This window comes from Leptonychotes weddellii, chromosome 10 (assembly GCF_054177405.1).
Source record: "Leptonychotes weddellii isolate Sample4059 chromosome 10, ASM5417740v2, whole genome shotgun sequence".
NCBI classification, from domain to species: Eukaryota; Metazoa; Chordata; class Mammalia; order Carnivora; family Phocidae; genus Leptonychotes; species Leptonychotes weddellii.
Genome location: NC_138378.1, coordinates 111,288,097 through 111,314,136, shown reverse-complemented (window position 1 = coordinate 111,314,136; position 26,040 = coordinate 111,288,097). Strand labels below are relative to the sequence as shown.

The following is a 26,040-nucleotide window of genomic DNA, read 5'->3' as shown; positions in this document are numbered from 1 at the left end:
GACATGTCAGCAAATATTGGTGCAGTTCTTCATAAAAAAATGAATGCACAAAATAATACAGTGGCCCTGGCCGCATTATAAAATTAAGAATCAGAAAAGTGCAGAGAAAATAACAACAGTCCAGCATTTGTTTTCTTTGCAGCCATGTACAATTTGAGAAAATTTGTTTTTGCTGTGGAATCTGTTAAAGGAACAGACAACACAGTACTTTTTATTTAGAATGGCTTTACATTGGTTTTACATTTTGCATGGTGATAGCCTTTTGTAGTATTTTTTTGTATCCTACCTGTGTTTCTGGAATGAATTAAGGTCATTATTCAGAGGATGCTAATCTGGATTATGTTTGTAAAGTGAGACTGAATCTTCATTGCAAATACTCCGTAATACTCTCATCAAATAATAACAAAATAAGAGAAAAACAGAAATAGGTGTTAAATAAGGAAAAACTAGACTATAGAAAATACCAAAGCAGGTTAGAATAGCAGAGTTTAAGTCGATTTTGTTTTTAAAATGTCTTGTACACTGAAGAATTTGTTTAACATTAGTTTTCTTTGAGTAGTGGCACTATGGGTGATTTAAATGTTTTTGTTCTTTCAAAAGATTTTTTATTTTATTTTTCCACAATAAACATGTGTGACTTCGCAATTTGAAAAGCCAGTGCTTTTTTTAAAAAGATAATTCCATATGCCTCCAACTCCATTTTATGTCCCCCCCCAATTTTCCATTGACCTCCTAGTGTTTTTGCTTTAGTTTACTTGTTTGCATGCTTCTTTGCTTTTGTTTTCTTGTTTTTCCTGATTATGATAGAAAACTAGTCCTATTCTTGCTTTAGGTATGTAAATCAAGGAGTGAATTCTCAAGAAGACAAGTATGATTTGCAGCATCCCTGGTACCCATCTCTGCATTTGTTATCTCTTGTTAACAGCTGGAACAAAGCCAGTTACTACCATTTTTTTCCTTTTATTTTCTAAATTTCATGCAATATTAATGTCACCATGTGAGAAATATTATTCTTAACCACTGCTAAAGAGAACATAGACAAGAAGAGAGAACGAGGAGGGATAAGACCATGGACATTTGGGTTCCATTAAATTTAAAAATAACTTGGGTGTTATGCACAAACAATGAATCATGGAACACTTCATCTAAAACTAATGATGTAATGTATGGGGATTAACATAAGAATAAAAAAAAATTCATAGAACTATAGATCAAAAAAAAAATTTAAAAATAACTTTATTTTTCAGTACTACAAAGAAACCCATATTTGGTGTGGAGTGGATTTTAAGGACAAATTTAGCATGGTACAATTTGCAAATAACTTATTTTTTATGTATTTATTTAAAAAATTTTTTATTTCCCCCCGAGGGGGTGCACTGTTCCTGGAAGTACTGCAATACCAGGTCGATGCTTGGAGTGGACAGAGCAAGCTCCTATTCCATCTCCTAATTCCAAAAATCCATTTAATATATTGTCCTCAGATAGAGGATATATCAGATATTAAACTGATAAGAACAGATACTATACTTGATCTTAGCCAAAAGGCCAAGAAGCGATTGCAGATAACTTCTAATCCGTTAGTTGCATCAGTATTTTTGTAGCTAGTAGGTCAATTACTACCACTGTTAATGTTTCAGATGTTCTTGACTCATTCCAAAAAGCTGACTAATGAAGGAAATAAGGAGAATTCTCTATTTTTGAATTATCCTAAACAAACATACTATATTGTTTGAATTCCTGTTCTGAGCTTCTGTGTCTCTTAACAATCTTATGACATGTGTTTCAAATCACAGCAGGTAATCACCAGAATGGGTGTGAATGACTTGTGGCAAATTTTGGAGCCTGTTAAGCAGCACCTCCACTTGCATAATCTTTGTGGGAAAACCGTTGCAGTTGATCTGAGTCTCTGGGTATGTGAAGCACAGACAGTCAAAAAAATGATTGGAACAGTCATGAAGCCCCACCTCAGGTACAGTAAATGTTCTTAGGATATAAATGTATGATTGCATAAGCAGGTAGTTTTGTTTCCACTTTGTTTCTTTGTTATTGTTGCTGTACATTTTGGGATTTTAAAATATATTAACATGTCAGTCTCTGCCATCTCTAAATCGATGGTTCACACATTTGAGCTTCAGACTCACAGACCTAGCTGCCTACTTCCCATATCCACTAGGATGCTTTGGTGACTAGAAGCCAGAAATTTGGGAGCCATTCTCTGACCCCTCCTTACATCCAGTCTATCAGGAAGTCTTGCCTGTTAATACTTTCAGAATATTCCTTGTGTTCAGAAACTTCTGTCAGTGTCCAGGGGCAGGACCTCAGTGTGTGACACCATCATCTCTCATCTGTACTGAAGTGACATCTTTCATGAGTTTTCCTCCCTCAGCTCCTGGCCTCCTCCTCTAAACCATTTTCCATGTAGCACTGAGAACCATCATAAATCTCTCCTGCTTAAAAAATTCAGTGGTTTCTCAGTTCACTTAAAATATGAATACATAAAATGTGATTGCATGTAACATTTTTGGTATTAGTCTGATGTTCTTGCCATTATGTCATATTGCTATGTTGACTTTTGCTATCAGTATATGATTATTAACGGATTACTGATTTTTATATTTAAGGAACTTATTTTTTCGTATCTCCTATTTAACACTAATGGATGTAAAACTGGTGTTCGTTATGGAAGGGGAGCCCCCAAAGCTGAAAGCTGATGTCATAAGCAGGAGGAATCAGATTCGGTATGGGCCTTCGGGAAAAACATGGTCTCAGAAAACAGGGAGATCACATTTTAAATCAGTTTTAAAAGAGGTGAGTGTTTAGATATGATTCAGTAATTCTGATTTGAGTTAGAAAATACATTGTACTCTGATAAAGGTTGTTATATCATCATCTTTAATACTCACTAAGCTTACTGTAACTAGAAGGCCAGTGTGGTTAGAGAAGAGTGTTTATATTCCGTAGTAAAACTGACCCAAGTTCAAGCCTGGCTCTGGCATATAGAAATTCTGAAATGTTGAGCAAGATTTTTAAATTATATCTGCCTCACTTCCTACCCTGTGAAATGAGGATAGTAACAGTTCGCAGTGATGTGGTGAAAATTTGAAAAAAAAAATCAACATATACAATATCTAAAACAACTACTACATAGTAGGGAGTTGATACGTGTTACCTCTTTTTTTTTTTTTTTTTTTTAAGATTTTATTTATTTATTTGACAGAGACACAGCGAGAGAGGGAACACAAGCAGGGGAAGTGGGAGAGGGAGAAGCAGGCTTCCTGCTGAGCAGGGAGCCCGATGCAGCGCTCCATCCCAGGATCCTGGGATCATGACCTGAGGTGAAGGCAGACGCTGAACCAACTGAGCCACCCAGGCACCCCCGTTTTTCTTTTTAATTGTGGTTAAAATTTTCATTCCTTTGAAAAGATATTACATAAAATAATAATCATTTTTCTCTTAAAATTTTATTTTCTATTCGTAATGTGATTTTAAAAAATACTTTTCAGTTAGTGATTTTTTACCATAATGACTGTCAGTAGTTGAAGAAAATATCTGTACTGGATTCTAATTATTTCTTACATAGTCTATTCCTGGAAATATCTATGGTCCACATACTCAGGCCATGAAATACCTAGTATAAAGCAACAAGATGTCCATCTCTTCTTGAGAAAATTGCTCCATTTCTATTTCTTTATTGTAGTAATTGTGATGTTCCAAGCATTTTGTGTCAATGTTCAGTGTTTCCTGAATGAATAAAAAATTCATTTTCATATATCTGTACCCTTAGTTACTAGGCCCTACTTCCTGCTAACTCACTGCCGTCTTTTAGGTATAAGCATGAAACACAGATTAGTTTTCCTCTAATACCACCCCATGTGACAGACTTAGGGTAGGGAAATTTACAGCCAGCCTCATCACAAACTCAGTGCTGGTTTTTGAAGAGTTGGAATGACAAATAATGCAGGAATCTGAAATAACTTCCAAACTCTTTTGTTTATTATGAAAGGATATTTCTTTCTTTTTTTTTTTTTAAGATTTTATTTGAGAGGAAAGAGAGCACAAACGGGGAGGGGCAGAGGGAGAGGGAAAAGCAGACTCCATGCTGAGCAGGGAGCTGGACATGGGGCTTGATTCCAAGAACCCCCAGATCATGGCCTGAATTGAAGGCAGACACTTAACCAGCTGAGCCACCCGAGTGCCCCTGGAAGGATATTTCTTATCTAGAGGAAGGCAGAAGTAACATCTGTAACAAAACTATCTCCCTAAAGTCACCCAGCCAGAGTCCTGAAAAGTACCTTTTTTTTTCCGACATAGTACTTGTCTTTTTGAACCCTGTCCACCTTGGGCAACATCTGGCAGAGGTTTTTATTATGTAATATAGCATGCAAGCAATCAGTTAAAGCAAAAGATGATATTTATAGCATCAGTTTCTAGAAACTACAGATAAAAAGCCTCTTTTCTTCACTGTACCCAGTATTTCTCATTGTAGAGTGCATGAGCAACAAGAAAGAATGCCCTAGGCTATAAGGCTAAACTACAAGCTGTTCATCTGGGTTCAACTCATAACACAAAGGAAACTCACAGAGGATTATTTATAAATCAGCACATTGGCAGAAACAGCCTGCACAGACATTTGACTTCTAGGAGCAAATCAACAACTGGTCCCTATGTGGTTTCGGACAACATGAGAGTTTCATTGTACGGACATGATAGAGGGAAAGAAGAGAACTGTAAGGTCTCAAGTAAAATCTGATAATAGTATCTTCTTGGAAGAGCTCATATTAAGTTGACCATCATGTGAGAAGAATTTTTGTAGTTTTGCAGATGTAAATCTTAATGTGATTATTAATCATTTAAAGATATTTCTTTTAAATCTTGAGATAACATTGAACAAAACAGTGAAAATTGAATATTTAATGCTTTTTCTAAAAATGTAATTTTTTTGAAGATTTATTTATTAGAGAGAGAGAGAATGAGCAGGAGTGGGGGACAGAGGGAGAGGGAGAAGCAGACTCTCCACTGAGCAGGGAGCCCAACTTGGGGCTCGATCCCAGGACCCTGCAATCATGACCTGAGCCGAGGGCAAATGCTTAAACAACTGAGCCTCCCAGGTGCCCCTAAAATGTAATTTTTAAATTAATTTTTAACTGAATGTGGATTGCTTTTTATTTTTTATTTATTTATTTATTTATTAAAGATTATTTATTTGACAGAGAGAGAGAGAGAGGACAAGTAGGCAGAGCAGCAGGCAGGGGGAGAGGGAGAAGCAGGCTTCCCGCCCAGCAGGGAGCCCAATGGGGGCTCGATCCTAGGACACTGGGATCATGACCTGAGCCAAAGGCAGACGCTTAACCGACTGAGCCACCCAGGCGCCCCTGAATGTGGATTGCTTTTTTAATTGACATTATTTTTTTAAGCTTTCATTATAGAAAATTTTAAGTCAATATAAAAGTAACCCATCATCAATCTTAAACAGTTATCAGCTCTTGGTCAATCTTGTTTTATCTGTGTCTCCACTCACTCCCTACTCCCATGTCATTCTGAAGCAAATCCCACACATAATATTGCCTCAGTCTCAATATTTCAATATCTTTGTCTAAAAGATAAGGACTCTTAAAAAATAAATAAGAACATAACCACAGTACATTTCTTATTGTCACACCTAAAGTTTAGCATTCTTTAATGCCCTAAAGTATTCAGTGTTCAAATTTCCATTTGTTCCTTAGGTATCACAATTTGTTAAAATACCTAAATAGTTACAATTAATATTTGTAATACAGATGTCAGTTAAACACTGAAAAACATAGCAATAAAATAATGTTCTTAGATTTCTTGCACCTATGTTTTCTTTTCAGTGCCTTGATATGCTGGAATGCTTAGGCATTCCCTGGGTCCAAGCTGCTGGGGAAGCTGAAGCCATGTGTGCTTATCTTAACGCCAGTGGTTATGTAGATGGCTGTCTCACCAATGATGGGGATGTTTTCCTCTATGGCGCCCAGACTGTTTATAGGAATTTCACTATGAATACCAAGGTACTTTTCTTTCTCTTTTTCAGCATTTGTTTCACAGAGTACCTTTTTAAAAGGGATTATTAAATAATTAAATGAAACAATATGTGTAAAATACTTACCATAATGCCTGGCACATAGCAGTTGCTAAATGAAATGAAATGTTGTTACAAATATTGACACATAGTTCATTTTCTCTGAAATGTGGATTTCCCTCTTAAGGGCTTGATTTGTTTCACATGATTTAATTCTAAATCAGTTTCAATAATATATTATAAAAATACATATGAAATGTCTTGCTTTGACCCAGAATTTCCATGTTTAGTAATTTATCCTCAAAAACACCTCTAAATATGCAAGAAGAGGTGTACAAGGATGTTAATTGCAGCATTGTTAGTAATTACAAAAATGTGGCAAACAACCCCGAAGAGAGAGAGCATGCGCACATGAGCACGGGGAAGGGCTGAGCCCAGAGCCTGACACTGGGCTTGATCCCAGGACCCTGAGATCATGACCTGAGCTGAAGTCAGCCACTTAACTGACTGAGCCACCCAGGTGCCCCTCAAATGCCAATTTCTAGGGAATGGTTAAACGCTGCTATGGTTCTCAGAGAGGTATTCAGGGGAAATTTTGGTTGTAACTATTCAAGGTTGGGCAAGGGAAATTACAGACATTTGATAGGTTGGAGCCAGGAAAGCTAAACCTCTTGCCAGATGATTCTGTTATTTCTCTGAAAATGCTAATAGTGTCCCTATTGAGAAACATTGCCTCAGAGTCCATTATATGTAATAGCAAGCAGTCATTAAAGTGATAGTATTGGGGCGCCTGGGTTGTTAAGCAGCTGACTTTTGATCCCAGCTCAGGTCTTGATCTTTAAAAACATTTTAAAGATTAAAAAAATAAATAAAAAGATATGTATTATTGATATTAAAGATGTATTAGTGAGCAAAAAATGTTACAAAATAGTACTTTTGTATAATTATAAATATAGCTAATAATAATAAATATTTGTGTATATGTGTCAGTAATTTTTGAAAGAATATGCATGAGAGGGAGGCAAACCATAAGAGACACTAAACTCTAGGAAACAAACTGAGGGTTGCTGGAGGGAAGGTTGGGGGGAAGGGATAGTTGGGTGATGGGCATTAAGGAGGGCACTTGATGTGATGAACACTGTGTGTTACATGCAACTGAGGAATCACTAAATTCTACCTCTGAACTAATAATAAAAAGAATATGCACTACATTATTAATAATAGTTTAATAATTAACTTTAGATATTGCAATTACAGGGAATGTTTTACTTTTTATAATACTTTACAGTGTCTAATTTTGTAAAGGTGAAAATCTTTTATAGACGTCAAAAAATAATAAAGAGGAAAATTTTGACTATTATAGTTTATTTTTTTAAGCCAGTTTTTGAAACTATGACTTTATTTCCAGATATTGAAGTGTTAGATTCTGTGAAGATTCTGGTGATTAGGATAATTTTTTCCTATTTTAACTTTTAGGAATAATTAAACATTTAGAGACAAATTCTTTTTTGTAATGTTTAATGTATAAATGTTTACTTTTTTGAGGATTAAACTAAATCTGTACTTTCTTCTAGGATCCACATGTTGATTGTTATACAATGTCATCTATCAAGAGTAAACTAGGTTTGGACAGAGATGCTCTGGTTGGACTAGCCGTACTACTTGGCTGTGATTATCTTCCGAAGGTATGCTTAGATTGTTGTATTTACTTATTAGTCATAGTGTGTCTTTTTTGATACCTTACATGCTGCATAAATATAAAAACAATATGGCTATCTGATTAAGAACCTAATTTAGAGTATAATTTTAGGCATAATAAACAATTTAGTGACAAAAATAATCAGCATTTCAAGTGACATTAAAAAACTGGCTCATTGTGACACTGAATGTGATAAACGAGAATCGAATAATAACTAGGCCCACAGCTTGAATATCAGTAAACCATTAGTCTAGACTAAGAGATTCACATTCGAGTTTTACTACCGTTTAAAAAAAAATACAGGAATTACTCTTTTCTTGTGTCATGCCAATATTAATTTCTATCACTGTTTTGTCTGCTTTTTGGTTTTCAATCTTCCTTGCAGCTTTCCAACTGTGCACATGCTCAGTATTATTACTGTTACTAGGCAACATGATTATTGTGGTAAGCCATTCATCCTTCCTTGCGTCTTAGCATTGCACTGAGTTTTGTTCATGAAAACATTTTATTTTAAGATGCACAGTACAGTACTCTGGAACAAATAGGTATACTAATAGGTGAGTGATAAATTAAGAATTAAAGGAGAATCCCATTCTTAAATATATTTAAAAATATGGAATGTCTTGAATTGTAGTTCTTACTATGTAGTCCCATCATTAGGTCCCTACTGATCATCTCTGTATTCTTACTAAATCCTTCATTATACTATGTATTCTGTCCCCAAGAGAAGTCTAACAAAGGATGACATCTCTATTTTTTTTCTTAAGATTTTATTTATTTATTTGACAGAGAGAGACACAGCGAGAGAGGGAACACAAGCAGGGGGAGGGGGAGAGGGAGAAGCAGGCTTCCCACGGAGCAGGGAGCCCGATACGGGGCTCGATCCCAGGACCCTGAGATCATGACCTGAGCCGAAGGCAGACGCTTAACGACTGAGCCACCCAGGCGCCCCTCTATTTTTTTTCACCAGAGCTTAGGAGAGAGGAAAAAATAGCAGGATAGTAAAATTATTAACCATCATTTCTAACTCAGGTCATCAGTGACCAGAGAGAGAAATCACTTTTTTTAGCTAGTAGGAAAAGGAAGCAGGAGGAGGGAAACTTTTAAATAACACAAAAGTAATTATTTTATTATAATTCTCATTCTGAAATAGAAGATTCTTATTTCCCATATGTAATTATATCATGATTAAAGTCTAGAAACAGTCGAATGTTGAACGTAAGAAAAAATTTGCAAAATTAAACTCACAGAAACCAATTTTAGCTACAGTGGTGTTACATTATGTAATAACCTTAGCTATTTTGACGTTTTCTATCCTTTGTAACAAAACTGGTATCTGTTTATTTTGTTCTACTTGAAGATTTTTACCACTTATGAACTAACATGATTTACCTTCAAGAAACTTAACATGTAGCTAAATGCTAATATAAGAAGGGTGACATACAAAATATCTAGCAATGGGTATGCCAAAGACACAGGCTGTAGCCATGAAACAGACTTCTGGGGACCACTGTTAGGAGAGGTACTACCCTTTTACTAGCTGATCCTGAGCGTAAGGGGGCTGGAAAGGGGATTCAGGCTGGAGGGAGACCCCTTTGCCAGCAGACACTTAGGATGCTTGTGCAGTGACCATTTACTAATCAGTTTGGAAATATTTTAACATTGGCATGTCTATCCCAGTGCATATTGGCTAAATAGCAGTCCTACTTATAAGGGTAGATTCATAAACTTTTATAGGAACTGGAAGACTCAAACCAGAAATTGTCATGCAAATATACATTTATTAACATTTTTTTTGTGTTGGCAACTTAATACTTGTTTTAATTTTTCTTAAGCTATTAATTTCAAGAGTTAACTTGGAACTCTCCTTTGTTCTCTTTTGATTGTCTGGGTCTCTAAAGATTAAATGTTCATCTAACTAAATGAACCTGCTTTTTCTGATTACAAATATAACCTGAAGTTAAGTCAAATTAAAAGACTATCAGAATAATTAACATAAAAAGTGAAAGCCCTCTAAAGTTCTGTTCCTCCCTCCCTTAAAATAAACACTGTCAGTGGTTTAGTACATAATCCTGTGACTTTTTGGTTTGCATAGATTAACAATGTGTAGTAATTTTACTTACAAATCTAGATCGTAGGGTGGGCGATTTTTATTTTTTTCTTACATGTGGCAAGGTATCTTGCACATCTTTTCCTATCATTATATAGTTACCTTATTCTGTCAGCTGCACAACCTCCCATTGAATGGACATGTCATACTTTATTTCTCCATTCCCCAGTGATTAACATTTCCGTTTCTTTTCCACTTTCTGAAAGGGAGTCCCTGGAGTTGGCAAAGAGCAAGCATTAAAACTTATACGGACTTTGAAAGGGCAAAGTTTACTTCAGAGGTAACTAAAAATTACTCTTTTCTTGTGACATTAGACATTTATTCTTGTTGAACTGAATAGCGACTATTACAAAAAGTATTATATTATGCTTTCCAAAAAAGGATTTTGTATTTTTATTTTTATTTTTTTGGAGCGGGGGAGAGGGAGAGAATCTCAAGCAGACTCCCCACTGAGTGCAGAGCTGGACCTGGGGCTCCATCTCACAACCCTGAGATCATGACCTGAGCCAAAATCAAGAGTCAGAGGTTTAACCAACTAAGCCACCCAGGAACCCCCAAAAATAAAATCTTTAAAATAAATAATAAAATGATAACTGGTTTTTGTTTACTCTGAGACTTTCCAAAGAAAAGATAAGAATATACATCCTCAGCCATACTGTATTTTTTTCATTATTAGGTCACTACAAACAGAAGTAGTACGATGCGAAATGTGTTTATTTATAACCGTGTGCTTTTACCATAGGCTATTTTAGACTGTTTTACCACTAAGTAAAGATAAACATAACCATAAAATAATTTTATATTTAAAGTTATTTTTGATATAAAATATTTTGATATCATATTTATTCTCTATAAGTGAAATGCCTGATATATTGCAAATATTTAATAACATGTAACACTTGATCACAATTTTTACTTGAGTGCCCTTTGTTCTATAGCCACATATTTAGTAATATATTAATTCTAATTAATTTAGACTGTACAATTTGAGGATTCAAAATAGTTAAGGTACAGAATATATGGAAGTTTACCAACTGTGCTATTTAGTTTCAAAAGCATGTGAAGTATATTTACTTAATGAAAGCAATGGTTTATGTTAATGTTAATTATGAATTAATATCAATGATGATGAAGTATGGAGTGAATAAGAAGAAGCTCCTTCAGCGATAAAGCTACTGATAGATCTAAGACTTCAATGAATTAAGGAGGGTACGTGCTGTGATGAGCACTGGGTGTTATACGCAACCAATGAATCACTGAACACTACATCAAAAACTATTAATATACTATACAGTGGCTAACTGAACATTAAAAAAGAAACAACAACAACAAAAAATAAGACTTCATTGAATCTGTTACTGGTATCAGTGATACTGTGCCAAAGCAGGAAGAAAAGGTATACATTGGCATGGAATCATTTGGGAATTGTGAAGAATAATATAAAGAGTGATATACAGAATAAAAAGAAGGTATGGCACTAACTACAAATCATCCTTATTGACATAGTTTCAGCAAATATGTGCTTTTGGCAACTTTTTATGAAATGTTTGTCTCAACATTTGAAAAGAATAAAATTACCTTTCTTATTATCATTATGTATCATTCTAATTTTAATTTAGACTGACTTTCCCCCCTCTTTTTCTTCCCCACAATTAAAGTTCTATTTATTTATCCAGCATCTATTAATGCTATTTTTAGCAAGCTCATACTTGGTCTTTGTAGTAAATGAATCAGAAATTCCAAAAGCCAAATAATAACTCTTAGTACCAGACACTGCACAATGAACTAAAGAGATAATTTAGTTTTTTATTAGACCTTTAACTTCTGTAAGTAGAGGAACATAATTCAGAGCACTTGTATTTTATGAGGAATACTTAACTATCCCCTTGGTGGCTTTATGTTGCCTAGAACTTTAGCCAAAAATAAAATTAACTTTTATTTAGTAGAAATCTTAGCAGATACACATTTTCCTTAAAATCAGTCATTAAACAGGCAATGTTTTGCAGTTTACATAAGAGATTAAGAAAATGATAATTTCAGATGATCTAGATTTTTTAAACAGTTTTTACTCAGAAACTTAATGCTCTATTTAGTTTTGTACTTTACCCTTCACCCCTATTCCTGATACAGGAAAATGTCCATATACATGATTCGATTTGTTTTATACTCACACATAGAAAAGAGATCAAAAAGATACATACAAGTCGTTCTCCCTGCATATTGCTGCCTAACTCAAGATTCTCTAAAAAAATACCCCAAACTGAATGAATATATGAATATACACATATGAGTACACGAGTATGAGTACATATTCTTTTTCTCTTCTCCTTCTCCCTCCTTTCTGCTGCCTCCTCCCTTGTCTTCCATTCCTCTGTCTTCCTTCTTTTTTCCTCTGTGACTGTCTGATTCTCTCTTCCCCCTGTTGCAATTCTGTTGTCCTTGGGGCCACATTTTTAAATTGAGGTACATAGATTAACGGTTTTCCCAGGCTGGGCCAGTGACTTTATCTACCATCAAAGAAAAAACAAGTGGGCAGGTAAGGAAGGAAACAGAATAGCCTGACATTTGAGAGCATGGCATTTTGGTGACCTTGTTTTTTTTTGTCGTTTTCCTTTTAACATCGTTTTTTTTTTTTTTACAGGTTTACTCAGTGGAATGAAGAATCATGCTCTGATCCACAACCACTAGCTATTAAAAAACTGGCCCATTGTTCTGTGTGTTCCCATCCAGGTAAGCCGACATAGGGAATGATATCTCTAGAACATTAGTGTCTGATACCCACATTGTCATCCTTTTCTTATAATACCTGTTAGTTACATCCCTATCTTCCTCAGTAGATTGAAAATCCTCAGTGTCAGGAGTTGTGTCCATATACATAGTAGGCACTCAATAATTGTTAATTGAATGAAATAATGTGATGTAAATGATAAATATAGGATAAGTGCGTTTCAAACTATGATACCAAATTACATAGATGTTAAAATTATGTTTTCAATATAGAAATCCATTTAAACAAAAAAATGTATCATACTGCTGCTAAGTCTTAGGGGGAAATCGGACTAAAACCATTTGTTTTTATTTGCATAAAGATAGTGACTTTAATTTCTAATACATGTTCATTATTATTGAAAATAACTTGGTTCCTCTTCATTAATCTTGGTAAAAAAAAAAGATGCCATTAGTGTGTATTGGATCAAAAACACCTTTCACTCCCAAGAGAGAGTAGGAGATCTTATTAGCTCATTTTTTAAAAGAAATTCTTGGGGCTGTTGGGTGGCTTAGATGGTTAAACGTCTGGCTTTGGCTCAGGTCATGATCTCAGGGTCCTGGGGTTGAGCCCTGCGTCAGCCTCCCCGCCCAGGGGGAGTCTGCTTCTCCCTCTCCCTCACCCTTCCCTCCCCTCAGCTCATGCTCTCTCTCTCTCAAATAAATAAATAAGAACTTTAATAATAATAATAAATAAAAGAAATTATTTGTCTCAATATGTGTTCATAAGCATTGTCAAATTATAGATGAAATAATGGAAGAAATAAATGTTTTTAAGGATTCTTTTAAATTCAATTCTGTAGTTTTTTGATACTTTATAAATGACAGTTTTAGTCCCTATCAATTATATGTGCTCTTCTGTATTCTCAAAACAATGTTAAAGGTGCTCATGCTTTCCTTCAAAAGGGCACTAGGTCCCCACACCTGTGCCATAATCCTAATGCGTTCATGATCCAAGCATAGTTTAAAAGTAGCTGTGCAGGTTACTGAGGGCTAGACACTAGCAGAGGTAATTAACTGTTATATTCTTTTAATAGTCTCATTAAAGAAAGCCTTTCATGAATTAGTCTGTTAAATAATCTTTTTTTTTTAAGATTTTATTTATTTATTTGAGAGAGGCAGGGAGTAGCACAGAAGGAGAGTGAGAGGGAGAATCAGACTCCCTGCTGAGCAGAAAACCCAATGTGGGGCTCCATCCCAGGACCCTGGGATCATGACCTGAGCCAAAGGCAGATGCTTAACCGATGAGCCACACAGGCACTCCATGAATAATCTTTTTTAGTTTTTTACTTTTTTTAAAGATTTTATTTATTTATTTGACAGAGAGAGAGATAGCGAGACCAGGAACACAAGCAGAGGGCGTGGGAGAGGGAGAAGCAGGCTTCTCGTGGAGCAGGGAGCCCCATGCGGAGCTCGATCCCAGGACCCTGGGATTATGACCTGAGCCTAAGGCAGATACGTAACGACTGAGCCACCCAGGCACCCCATAAATAATCTTTTTTAAAGCTAGTAATTATATCCTACTTCTCTTGCATGTAGCTACCAAATAAACCACAAAGTTTTCTATTGTTGATTATTGTAAAATTATCATTTCTAGTTACAAATTAATGGTTTCAGATAGAAGAATAATCTATAGAAATAACAAAAAAAATAGTGTCGTGGAGGAGTAATAGCTCAGGATCTACTTTGTCTTAAAAATTATTATAATATGCATCATTCTATTCAACCTAAATGTATTGGAACCTTTCTCTATGCTAAGAACTTTGCTAGACAGTATTCATTTTTAAAAATTTGGATAAGGACAAAAAAAAAAATAAAGATGTAGAAGGTAAATCTAAAAAGCGGTGAAAATCATACTTCTTTGTGTTTCCATAAAGGTTCACCTAAGGGTCATGTACGTAATGGATGCAAATTCTGTAAAACTAATCAATATTGTGAACCACATGATTATGAATACTGTTGTCCTTGTGAGTGGCACCGTACAGAGCATGATAGACAACTGAGTGCAGTAGAGAACAGCATTAAAAAGTAAGTTCTTTTTTTTAACTCCTTTTTTTCTGTCCTGACCTATTTATATATCTCTACTTGAATTATTTCCACATAACCTTCCCCCACGTCTAGACTAGTAATATTTCACAAAATCTGTTTTTTTTTTATTTGGTTCAAATATTAGGCTATATCAGAAGATGGTGATTTAATAGTTATTCAAAGAGAAGCTTGATGACTGGGATATTATCCAAGGGCATTTTTCATTAAATGAGCAGAGATTAGGTGAAATGAATTGGGTCTGTCTAAAACTGCCTGATTATATTAACAACATGTATATAATTTATTTTCAGAAAAGCTTGCAGTTGTGAGGGATTCCCATTCCATAAGGTAATAACTAATAATTCAAATGTATGTCTTATTTCAGAAGTTCTTTTAAAAAGTCTGAAGTCTGAATTTCTATTTTATTTTCTCTTGCTAGGTTATTCAAGAATTCCTTTCGAACAAGGATAAATTGGTGAAGGTAATCAGGTACCAAAGACCTGATTTATTATTGTTTCAGGTATCGGAAAATAAATACTTACTTTATGCTATGTAGCTGGGTACTAGGAAGATAAGAAGGGATAATGACTTTGGTTTGAGAGGAGATTTAAAACAGCTTTGATTGCACATGTATTTTTCAGCATTTATTTCTAATCTTCATTTCTTTGCCACATAGGAACCATACTTTGCAGACCACAAGACACACAATAATTAATGCTCTTCTTTAGAAGACACCTTGTACATACCATGTACAGATTCACTGTATTCAGGAAGATATTGGGGGTGGGGCGTAATACCCAGAGAATGTGAGGATCAAGTATGTTGTTATAAAAGGCAGTGTAGTTTAGAAGGGCAATGGAATTTTTTTTTTTTTTTTTAGTATAGTTGACACATGAGGTTACATTAGTCTCAGGTGTACAACTTAGTGATTTGACAAGTTTATACATTATGCTATGTTCACCAGAGGGCATTGGAATTTTTAATCAGTGACCTAACTCTAAATTTGGACAGTCTGTCACTTACTATGTGATCTTGTATATGTGTTATCCTAAAAATAGAAATAATATTACTTATTTCATGAGGTCACTATGAAGATTAAATGAGATTATTTATAATAACCCCTAATATAGTGGCTAGGGAAACAGAGTAGTTCAATAAATTGTAAGTACTTGTTGCCTATCCCTACCAACAACAGTAATACTAATGCAACCAACATTTATTGAAAATTAAAATTTGCTATCATATTAACACATTACATGTAACCTCACTTAATCTTTATAATCTCTCAGTTGGGTTATATTTTATGATGGAAATCCTGAGGCTAAAAGAGATTAATTTACCTAACATCTCGGAAATACCATACTGGGGTTCAAACTGACAACCCTCACACTTAATCCTTATGCAACATTGCCTCCTTAGGAGGCTCATTGTTCTTTCTGGGAATATTCTTACTGGTACTACTTTAACTAATGTTAATTCTGAAAGAAAAAATGATATTATCTGAGAGTGCTGTTTGTCTCCAAGAGATAACAAAATCTTGTTTTATTTGTTTTATATTTACAGAGATTTACTCTTGAAAAAATGGAATGGCCCAATCACTATGCATGTGAGAAATTGCTAGTGCTTTTGACCCATTATGACATGATAGAAAGAAAGCTTGGTAGAAGGAACTCTAATCAACTACAGCCAATTCGGTAATATGAAGAATTGTACAGAGAAGTCTCTGTGTTTCCATTTGAGTATCTTATGATCTATATAATAATCTTATTAATACCTTTAATAATCTTAATACCTTTGGTAGTGGGATATATAGCTCTTTGTTATATAAAAATGGAGTAAAGGTCTAGTAGGAAATATTAAAAGTTTATTCAGAGTTTATAGTCAAGATAACAGTAAGTTCATGCCTTCGCACACTTTTCTGCTTCAAACAAGTAGTAATAACAGATTATTAAAAGAAATAAATATAAAATGATATAGCCAAGCTTAACCATAGAACTATTTCAATGAACCAGAAAGGGAACAAAAATGTAAAGTGAATGGAGGGACAGAAACTGAGAATTGGTAAAATTTAGCAAAGGGAATATGAGTATTCATTGTGCTATTCTTGCAACTTTTCTAAAGTTTTAAAAATTTTCAAACTAAAAGCTTGGGAGGAAATATCAAAGAAAAATGATAGACTACAAAGGAATGACAGTCTGATAGCATACATCTTTCATGACAGTAATGCTGGAGTAACATATCAAAGCTTTGAGTAAAAATGATTGGCAACCTACATATCATTAAAGCCTTATTTACTGGTTGGTGAATAAATCACAGATTCTCATTGAAAGCACTATAAAAGGAGGTACCTAAGCAAGAAGAAGAATGAACCCAGTGGGATGATGTGGATAACAAAAAACAGTGGTCAATCAATAAAGAGAAATCAACAAAATATATTTAGCTAATTTAATAAACTAACTGGAAAAATATGTATATAAATAGCTGCATAATGCTTGATGATTAATATACAATGATGATAATAAATGAAAACTTCCAGCGTATGCATGTAAACCATTAAGGGTAACCACTAAAACACCAGAAATGCAATCTCTATCTTTGAAGCCAATACATATAATAGGAAAGTAAGACTGTCAAACTAAAAGAATACAGGAAGGAGGAAGGGGGAAGTAGCAAAGAAAAAGTTGGGTAACAGAAAACACAGAATAAATTGTATAAATGAGTCCAGCAAGATCAGTGATCACAATAAATGTAAGCGGATTAAACTCATCAATTAAAAGGCATTATATTGGATGAATAAACAAAATTCAACAATATTCTGCTATTTATAGGGCATGTGCAGAATAAAACTACACAAAATTTGAAACTAAAGAGATTTAAAAGACTACCACAGAAATATTTACCAAAGTGATGTAGCAAAATTAACAGAAACAAAATAGACTTTAGAAGAAAAATCATTATTATGGAAGAAAGGAACGTTGAATAATAACAAAATCTACTGATAGGATATTACAATCATCAACTCTATGCACCTAACAATAAAATTATCTTTTGAATAAACTAGTCAAAGGAATAATTATGCCAATTCTTTATAGTATTTTTAGAATATTATAAGAATAGAACAAAAGCCAGTGGAAATTGAATAATTCAATCTACAAATTGAAAATTTCAAAATAACTCCTGCAATTAGACCTCATTAGAAGAATTTGTTTTTCAGAATCCTTAAAACCCGGATCAGAAATGGAATTCATTGCTTTGAAATTGAATGGGAAAAGCCTGGTATGTATTCACTCTAAGCAAAATTTGTAACATTTAACCATATATAGGTTTAGCAAATATAGTATACATATATAAAACATGTATATACATATATATAACACATATATATATAAAACAAAGAAGAGACATCTCACATGCACTGAGGATTGATTTCATAGTTTACCTGTGCTATTTGAATAAGTTTTGACTAATAGTAAATATTAAAAACTTTAAGTAATTTTATCTTCATATCATAAGTTGATATTTCTATAGTAATTAATATTTAAGAATATAACACAGAAGTAGTTTTGATATTTCTGAAGAAAATGCTGCTGCAAACAGTCTTGTCATTGGATTTCACTGTGTAGTTGGGTCTAAAGAAATCAGGTTGCTGCGTAGCACCTGAGGTACTCTTCCTCTCCTTTCTTTACTCTGTTAAGTTTTTTTTTTTTAAGATTTTATTTATTTATTTGACAGAGAGAGACACAGCGAGAGAGGAAACATAAGCAGGGAGAGTGGGAGAGGGAGAAGCAGGCGCCCCGCGGAGCAGGGAGCCCGATGTGGGGCTCGATCCCAGGACCCTGGGATCATGACCTGAGCCGAAGGCAGACGCTTAACGACTGAGCCACCCAGGTGCCCGTACTCTGTTTAGTTTTCATGAGAATTTATAGTTGTCAAATTACTCTTGTTTTGCTATAGACAAAAATGCAGTGAACTCCGAATTAGCTCCCAAACTGAAGGCAAGGAAAGCACAGATCATTTAAAATGGAAAGTAATCCCAAATTCATTTCTATCTGGCTTTGAAATTAGATTGTGTGATTATATGTGAATGAGTGAGGCAGTAGATTTGTCAAAGAAAGTTTAAGTTGTAGGTAATTTTGAAGAATGAAATTGTAAGGAATTAGATAAACCATGCTAAGCAATACTAGGAAAAGAGAAAGCTGAAGAACTTTGAGGACTGTTTAGCAACAGTTCCACCAACTGTAGTATATTTTCAGGAAAGAAAATCACATTAACCCAGTTTGGCAGCACATCTCTGTTCAGAACTGAGCATTGTCAGGGGCGCCTGGGTGGCTCAGTCCATTAAGTGTCTGCCTTCGGCTCAGGTCATGATCCCAGGGGTCCTGGGATCGAGCCCCATGTCGGCCTCCCTGCTCAGCAGGGAGCCTGCTTCTCTCGCTCCCTCTGCTGCTACATCTGTTTGTGCTTTCTCTCTCTCTCTGTCAAATAAATAAATAAAATCTTAAAAAAAAAAAAAACTGAGCATTGTCCTTTGTGGGTGCTATTTTTTAAGGGAGAAAATGTACTCCTAGCCAGTTTAAGAAACACTGTAAGTTCATCTGTTTCCATTGTTTGTACTTTAAACTCATCAACTAATATTTTCATTATAGGGTAGCTTCTCATGTGATTTTCCCTCATGTAGGATAAACATAAGGATCTAGTCTATTTGTATATTATATTGTAAATTTACATGCAAGCATTCTCATTTTCATTTAGTAGCTGCTTGTGAGTCCAGTGAGCCTGGGTGTACCCTCAGTTCTGTTCTTTTCAGGAGCCATCACTAAAGAAAGTTAATGTTGGGAGTTTTACTATTCCCATTCTTTATCTGGAATTTTAACGCTTATTATAGTAAATTAAAAGCAACCAACCTTATCTAAGCAATGTTTTCTATCCTGTAGGTACCATCTTTAGAGCAAGAGAATTTAAATTTTTCATTTTGAAAGGAATCTTTTTCCAGGTCTTGCCAGGCAGAAGAAAATCAGTTCTGTACTAGTATCAACAGATATTAAAACAGAGATGTTGTAAAGCAAGAACTGTGATGAATTATCAATTTGCACATGATTTCGTTTACCTGGCAAACTTACCAGGTAAGTTTCTTACCTAGGAAAATTGAAATTTACAAATATGCAATTAAGGCTGTGTCTACTGTACTTTTAATCTTTTAGAACATTATGCTCTGGAAGATAAACATGGAGAACTGGTTCTACAAACCATAGAAGAAGAATCATTGTTTGAAGCCGCTTATCCTGAGATTGTTGCTGTTTATCAAAAACAAAACTTAGAACTGAAAGGGAAGAAACAAAAAAGTAAGTATCACATTTGATAGCTATTTATGCCACACACAAATGTTATAGAAGAGTTACCTATTCTATTTGAATCTATCTTGTCTAAATTTTGCTGAAAGTTCTGTAAAATCAAGAGTTAGGATTTTACTCTTGCTTCTTTGTCTTGATACACTTCTTTTTTAAAGCCACGAGTAAACCATTCTGCTCTGTGTCTGCTAACTTAACCAAGTGTTAATAGTAATTGTACTATTACTTTTTGAGCAACTAGTATGCATAACATGTTTTGGATTATAAACACATTTTCTTTATTTCCTAGAACTTGATGAGGAAAACAAATTCAATTATAACATTGTTTCCAAAAGAAAATATTTTATAATATTTTATTACGAATTATGTTGTTATGATTATTTATAACAGTTTCCAGGAATGCACTGAGACAAAAAAGACAAAAATAATAATTACTTATGCAGAAGATTTCTGATCTGAACCCTTTAGTTTATTTGCTTACTCAAGTTAAGGAAAATAAGATAGATTTTAAGAGTATTGTATTTTTTTTTTTCTTTTTAGGCATGAAAATTAAGTCTAAAGAAAGCAATTGGCTAGAATCAGATAATACAAAGAGTTTCCAGTCACAGATGACTTTAAACCCCACATGTGAAGTCTTTTCTAAGCAAAATTCCAAGTTACATTTGGAAATTACCCCTGATCGTGCATTACCCCAGAAATCTATTTCTGCATCATTGAATAGCTTAATTTTACCTGAAGATACTCTCTGTTTGAATACACAAGAGCACTTGGTGTCTTCTCCAAGACCTTTGGCTATGCAGCAAGTTACAGCTGTCAGTAAGTCTCTAATTCCAGAATCTAGTCAACCTAGTACCTCATCCCATAACATATCAGCGATCGCTGATCTACAATTAAGCACCATTGACTGGGAAGATACTTCTTTTAGTAATTCTCCAGCTATTCCAAGGAACACTTCCTCTCATGGTTTAAAATCAGAACTTGAAACAGCCATCCCTGAAAATTTTAAACATTTCCCAGAAGAATTATCATGTGAATCAGAATGGTGCACCACAAACATTAATAAAGTGTTGGATCAGGATCTTCAAAAGACTAATCCTGAAGAGCATCTACTTTCTGGCATTACTCATTTACATCTTCAGGATTTGCCTTTAAAGGAACGAATACATATAAAATCATCATATCCTCAGGATAATGCACGGCCAAATGTTGACCTGAAAACTTTATCCCTACTTACCATAAAAGAATCTTGTATTACTAACAGTGGTTCTGATTGTCCATCACATCTCTCAAATGATCTTCTAGGTATTCATTTGCAAAATGAATCTAGAAAATCTAAAGTTCTAAAAGGAGACCAGCTATTTCGAGAAAACTATAAAATGAATACTTCTAAATCTTATTCTGTCAACAATCCAATAGTAAAGACCTCCAGTGTTAGAGCTGGACCACCAAATACTGCTTTAGATCATAGTAGAAAAGTGGATGTGCAAACCACTCAGAGAAGTGTAATGAAGAAGAGCGTTTGCCTTGACAGACATTCCTCTGATGAAGAAAGTGTCCCAGTGTTTGAGAAAGCTAAAAACACAACTCAGAAAATGAAGCATAGTTCTCAGAAGCGTAACCCAGCCCAATTCGAGAAAGATGATGCTAACAAGTTGAATAACCCTAAAATATATATAAAAGAAACTGAACAGTGTGTCCAGGCTTATAAAACAGCTGGAAATGAAGAATACTGTTTCCCAGATGCAGCTAAAGGTTCTCTGAGTTTTCTACAGCGTCATAAATACAAAGGTGACTCTGGTACTTCTTTGGATAGTCCTCTTCCTTTATGTCAAAGATTAAAACTAAGGTTCCAAAACTCTTGAAATGGAATTAAAAATATTTAAGTGTAACTTAGTATTTTATATTTTAGTACCATCAGCACTAGCAGAGGCAGAATCTCTACATTTGGCATAAAAATGTAATGTGGTTCTGTGTATCATGAGACACTTTCCATTTTAATTAAAATTGTAATAAAAAATGTCTAAAACTTTGGTTTTAAAAGATGATCCTTGTGATTAAAACTTAAAGTATATTTTAAAAAACATACTTTTGACATTGTTTATATCTTTATTGATTTTAAAGTTTTAAAATATTAGTACAGTACTAGAGTAAATGCTTCATCCATTTACTCACTTTTGTCCATTTCTTCCACAACCTCTGAAGTTTTCATTTATGTTTCAGTTTGTTCCCATGAGGATAACTCTTTGTAATTACCTACACTCCCTCAGTGTCTTCTGTTTTGCCTTTCCTGAGAGTTTTATTTTCTCTCAATATGAAGATACATTTAGTGTGCTTTTCCAGTGTTGGTAACCTTATTCTCTTTGTGAGGGGCAAAAATGAAAAGGAGGAAGATGCCCAATATAATTAGTAAAAATTACGGTTGTAATGGCTGAAAAAACTGAGGAAAGCTACTTCTTACATAACCCCAGGAGTTCACAGTTATGCCAAATGGAAAAAGATTTGCAAAATAGAATGTATAATGAGAAAAGACTTAGAAATTTGCTCAGGATCACACAACTAACTAATAATGGTGTGGGAACCAGATTTCTTGCCTCCTAATTTATTGGCTTTTCTTTTTTTAATAGCACTTTTTTTCTTTCCTTTTTAAAAATGATTTTGCACTATATTGACTCCAGTAACTCTAAATATTAAATTGTGCATTAACTTAACATTCAAAAAGTCTAGCAGTAACCAGATGGGAAAATAAAAAGTAAAGCTGTTGCTATTTGCAGATGACAAGATCTTTATATACAAAATTCTAACAAACCCACTAGAAACTATTAGAACTAATAAATGAGTTCAGCAAGGTTGCAGGACAGAAGATCAATATACAAACATCAATTATATTTCTATACATCTGCAGTGAGTAATACTAAATGAACTTAAGAAAATTCTGTTTACAATAGCATCAAAAAGGATAAAATACTTTGGAATGAATTTAACAAAAGAAGTGCAAAATATACACTCTGAAAACTACAAAATATCGTTGAAAGAAAGAAAACCTAAATAAATGGAAAGACATCCCATGTTCATGGATCAGACAACTTGATATTAAGATATTTCCCAAACTAGTTTATAGAGTCAAGGCTGTCTCCATCAATTTCAGCTGATTTCTTTGCACAAATGGACAAGCTGATTCTAAAATCCATATGGAAATTTAAGGGACACAGAATAGGCAAAACAATCTTTAAAAAAAAAAAAATGGAAGGACTTGCCTCTCCTGATTCTGATTTCAAAACTTACTATAAGGTTTCAGTAATGAAGAATGTGTTAGAGCGGCATCAATGTAGACATACAGATCAATGGGATAGAATTGAGGGTCCAGATATATGCTCTAACATTTATGTTCAATTGATTTTCAACCGGAGTACCAACACAACTCAATGGGGAAACAGTATTCTTTCAGCAAATTCTACTGGCATTACAGGATATCCATATGCAAAAGTATGAATTTTGAGCACTACCTTGTACAATATGCAGAATTAACTCAAACTGGATCAAAGATCTGGTTGCAAACTATAAACTCTTAGAAGAAAACATGGACATAAATCTTTGTGAATTTGGATTAAGCAAGAATTTCTTAGATAAGACACCAAAAGTTTAGCTTGTACTTCATCAAAACCAACAACTTTTGTGTTTCAGAGGATCCTATCAAAATGAAGAGAAAATCATAAAAGAGTAAAAAATATTTTCAAATTGTGAATGTGATAAAGGACTTGTGACTAGAGACACATGTCTAAAAAGCTCTTACAACTCAATAATAAAAAGACAAATTAAAAAATAAAATATCTGAGTAAACATTTCTCCAGAGAAGATGTACAAATGGCCAATAAGCACATGAAAAAACTCAAATTCATTATTTATCAGAAAAATACAAATCAAAATCACAATGAGATACCACTTTACACCCAATAGGACAGCCAGACAGAATCATAAAGACAAGTGTTGGTGCGGGTGTGGAGAAACTTACATTCCTACCAGAAATAACCTACTGGTAGGAATGTAAAATGGGGCAGCCATTTTGGGAAAAGTCAGGTGATTCCTCAAATGGTTAAACATAGTTACCATATGATCCAGCAGATCCACTGCCAAAAATATACCCAAGAGAAATGAAGATATATATCCACCCAAAAACTTTTAATTACACAAATATCCATAGCTCAAAAGTGGAAACAATCCAAATGTCTATCAACTGATGAATGAATAAGCAAAATGTGGTATATCAATACAATGGAATATTGACAATAAAAAGAAAAGGCAGTACTGATACCTGTTACAATACGATGAACCTTGAAAGCATGCTAAGTGAGAGGCCAGTTGGAAAAGATTACATATATGATTCAATTTATGTAAAAAGTTCCAAATAAGTAAATCTATATAGAAGCAGAAAGTAGACTCATTGTTATCAAGGACTATGGGAGTTGGGGCAGAGGAGGGGAGGTTAAGGAGGGAGAAGGGAAAATAACTGCTAATGGGATGGTTTTTGGGGGGAGTGGGTGGATAAGGAAAATGTTCTCAGGTTGATTGTGATGATGGTTGCAAAACTCCAATTTACTAAAACCATTAAATAGTGCAATTTAAATAGATAAATTCTATGGTATGTGAATTATATCACAATAAAACTTTTAAAAACAAGAAGAAATTGTAGAGAATTTTACCCGTCCAAACTCCTTAGTATCTACAATGTTTATACTCCAACCGCCTCCCACATATGCACTGCCATTATTATTTTATTGTTTTATAGAAAACAAGTCCAGAGTAGTGAAGAGATTTTTCCCAAGATTGGATATGAAACTTTGGTTTATTAATCTAGTATTTATTACATTATGCCATGTTTTAAAATTAAATTCAAATTTGGAATACTTTTGAATTTTTGTGCTTTTTCTGAAGTTATAATTTTGGTTTTTCAACATTTCACTAAAAACATAAAATGCTTTGAATCAAGTTTAACTTTATTTTAGAAAAATGTCATGTTTATAGAGCACTTACTATACATGAATTTCTAGGCAAGGGGAATCCTAAATAAATGCAATCAGTCTCTCCTCAAGGATCCCACCTATCCTAATTGAACTGATATATATATATATCTGTAGAAGTTTCTTCTCTTCTCTCTTGATCTCTTGTTTTTAAACTAGATTGCTTTAAAAAGAAGAGTAAATAAAGTTTCCCTTTGGTTAAAAAAAAAAACATCTATATATCTATTTAAATCAGTGGCTGTTCTTAAGTAAGTGTTATTTATTTTTTAAGGTGGGATTTTCTTTTTTTTTTTTTTTTAAAGATTTTATTTATTTGACAGAGAGAGACACAGTGAGAGAAGGAACACAAGCAGAGGGAGTGGGTAAGGGAGAAGCAGGCTTCCCGCCGAGCAGGGAGCCCGATGCGGGGCTCAATCCCAGGACCCCGGGATCATGACCTGAGCCGAAGGCAGATGCTTAACGACTGAGCCACCCAGGCGCCCCAAGGTGGGATTTTCATGTGGTTAATAAAAAAGGTGAACTGGTACAAAAAATAGAGAATGAAAAAGTCAATCTCCTTTCTGTTCTAATGACCAGACCATAATTCTTGCATCTAGAGGCAAGGACAGTGTCTAATTTCTTGTAGATCCTTCCAGAGGTGTTCTGTACCAATATATTAGTGTAGCTAAGAAATTACTCCATATCAATAAATATGGTCTGTTTTACTCCTTAATGACTCCAGTGTCACTGCCTGTGTGTCTTCACACAGACGCCTAGCGCTACGTAACGGACGTGAATGTCATGTTTGATTTTGACTGTTAAAGCGTTTTCGATTCTCTGACGCCATCTAAACTACGGAATGTGAAATATGTGAACTAAATCATTTGAGTGTCTCTTAAACACATTTGATTTTGGTGTAAGCTTCCTCTTAAGCGTCCCCGAAATGTCCTTTAATAGCTTAGAATAATTATAAATGACGTGAATTAACTGTACATATGAAAAGAATACATTTGTTTCGAAGACCTGACATTAGAAAAACCTGACAATATGTCGAC

The 26,040-nt window shown here is 34.3% G+C and overlaps 2 protein-coding genes and 1 non-coding gene across 7 annotated transcripts in view; 1 reads left to right on the top strand and 2 right to left on the bottom strand.

Moving 5' to 3' along the window:
• The window catches only part of SMC6 (structural maintenance of chromosomes 6), a 94,748-nt gene extending 84,777 nt beyond the window's left edge, over nt 1–9,971 (bottom strand). The window contains exon 1 of the mRNA XM_081797158.1: nt 9,952–9,971. The gene's annotated coding sequence lies outside the window, so the exon portion shown is untranslated. The remainder of the gene's footprint in view (nt 1–9,951) is intronic.
• Nucleotides 1–24,900, top strand: part of GEN1 (GEN1 structure-specific endonuclease) — a 31,762-nt gene extending 6,862 nt beyond the window's left edge. For 4 of the 5 annotated variants that reach the window (XM_081797162.1, XM_081797163.1, XM_081797161.1 and 1 more), the window contains 13 exons: nt 1,794–1,969; nt 2,622–2,808; nt 5,853–6,029; nt 7,615–7,725; nt 10,056–10,129; nt 12,491–12,579; nt 14,493–14,643; nt 14,955–14,991; nt 15,083–15,163; nt 16,207–16,337; nt 17,858–17,919; nt 19,845–19,985; nt 20,532–24,900. In XM_081797162.1, coding sequence (XP_081653288.1) covers nt 1,809–1,969; nt 2,622–2,808; nt 5,853–6,029; nt 7,615–7,725; nt 10,056–10,129; nt 12,491–12,579; nt 14,493–14,643; nt 14,955–14,991; nt 15,083–15,163; nt 16,207–16,337; nt 17,858–17,919; nt 19,845–19,985; nt 20,532–21,853 — 2,724 coding nt within the window. In that variant the 5' untranslated portion in view covers nt 1,794–1,808 and the 3' untranslated portion in view covers nt 21,854–24,900. Of the gene's footprint in view, nt 1–1,423; nt 1,970–2,621; nt 2,809–5,852; nt 6,030–7,614; nt 7,726–10,055; nt 10,130–12,490; nt 12,580–14,492; nt 14,644–14,954; nt 14,992–15,082; nt 15,164–16,206; nt 16,338–17,857; nt 17,920–19,844; nt 19,986–20,531 lie in introns of those variants that run through there. The other variant, XM_006732978.2, reaches the window with a different exon arrangement.
• LOC115940839 (U2 spliceosomal RNA) lies at nt 1,367–1,557 on the bottom strand. The gene has a single exon (XR_004075569.1). It is a non-coding gene; the product is annotated as a U2 spliceosomal RNA (small nuclear RNA).
• Nucleotides 24,901–26,040: the final 1,140 nt, after the last annotated feature.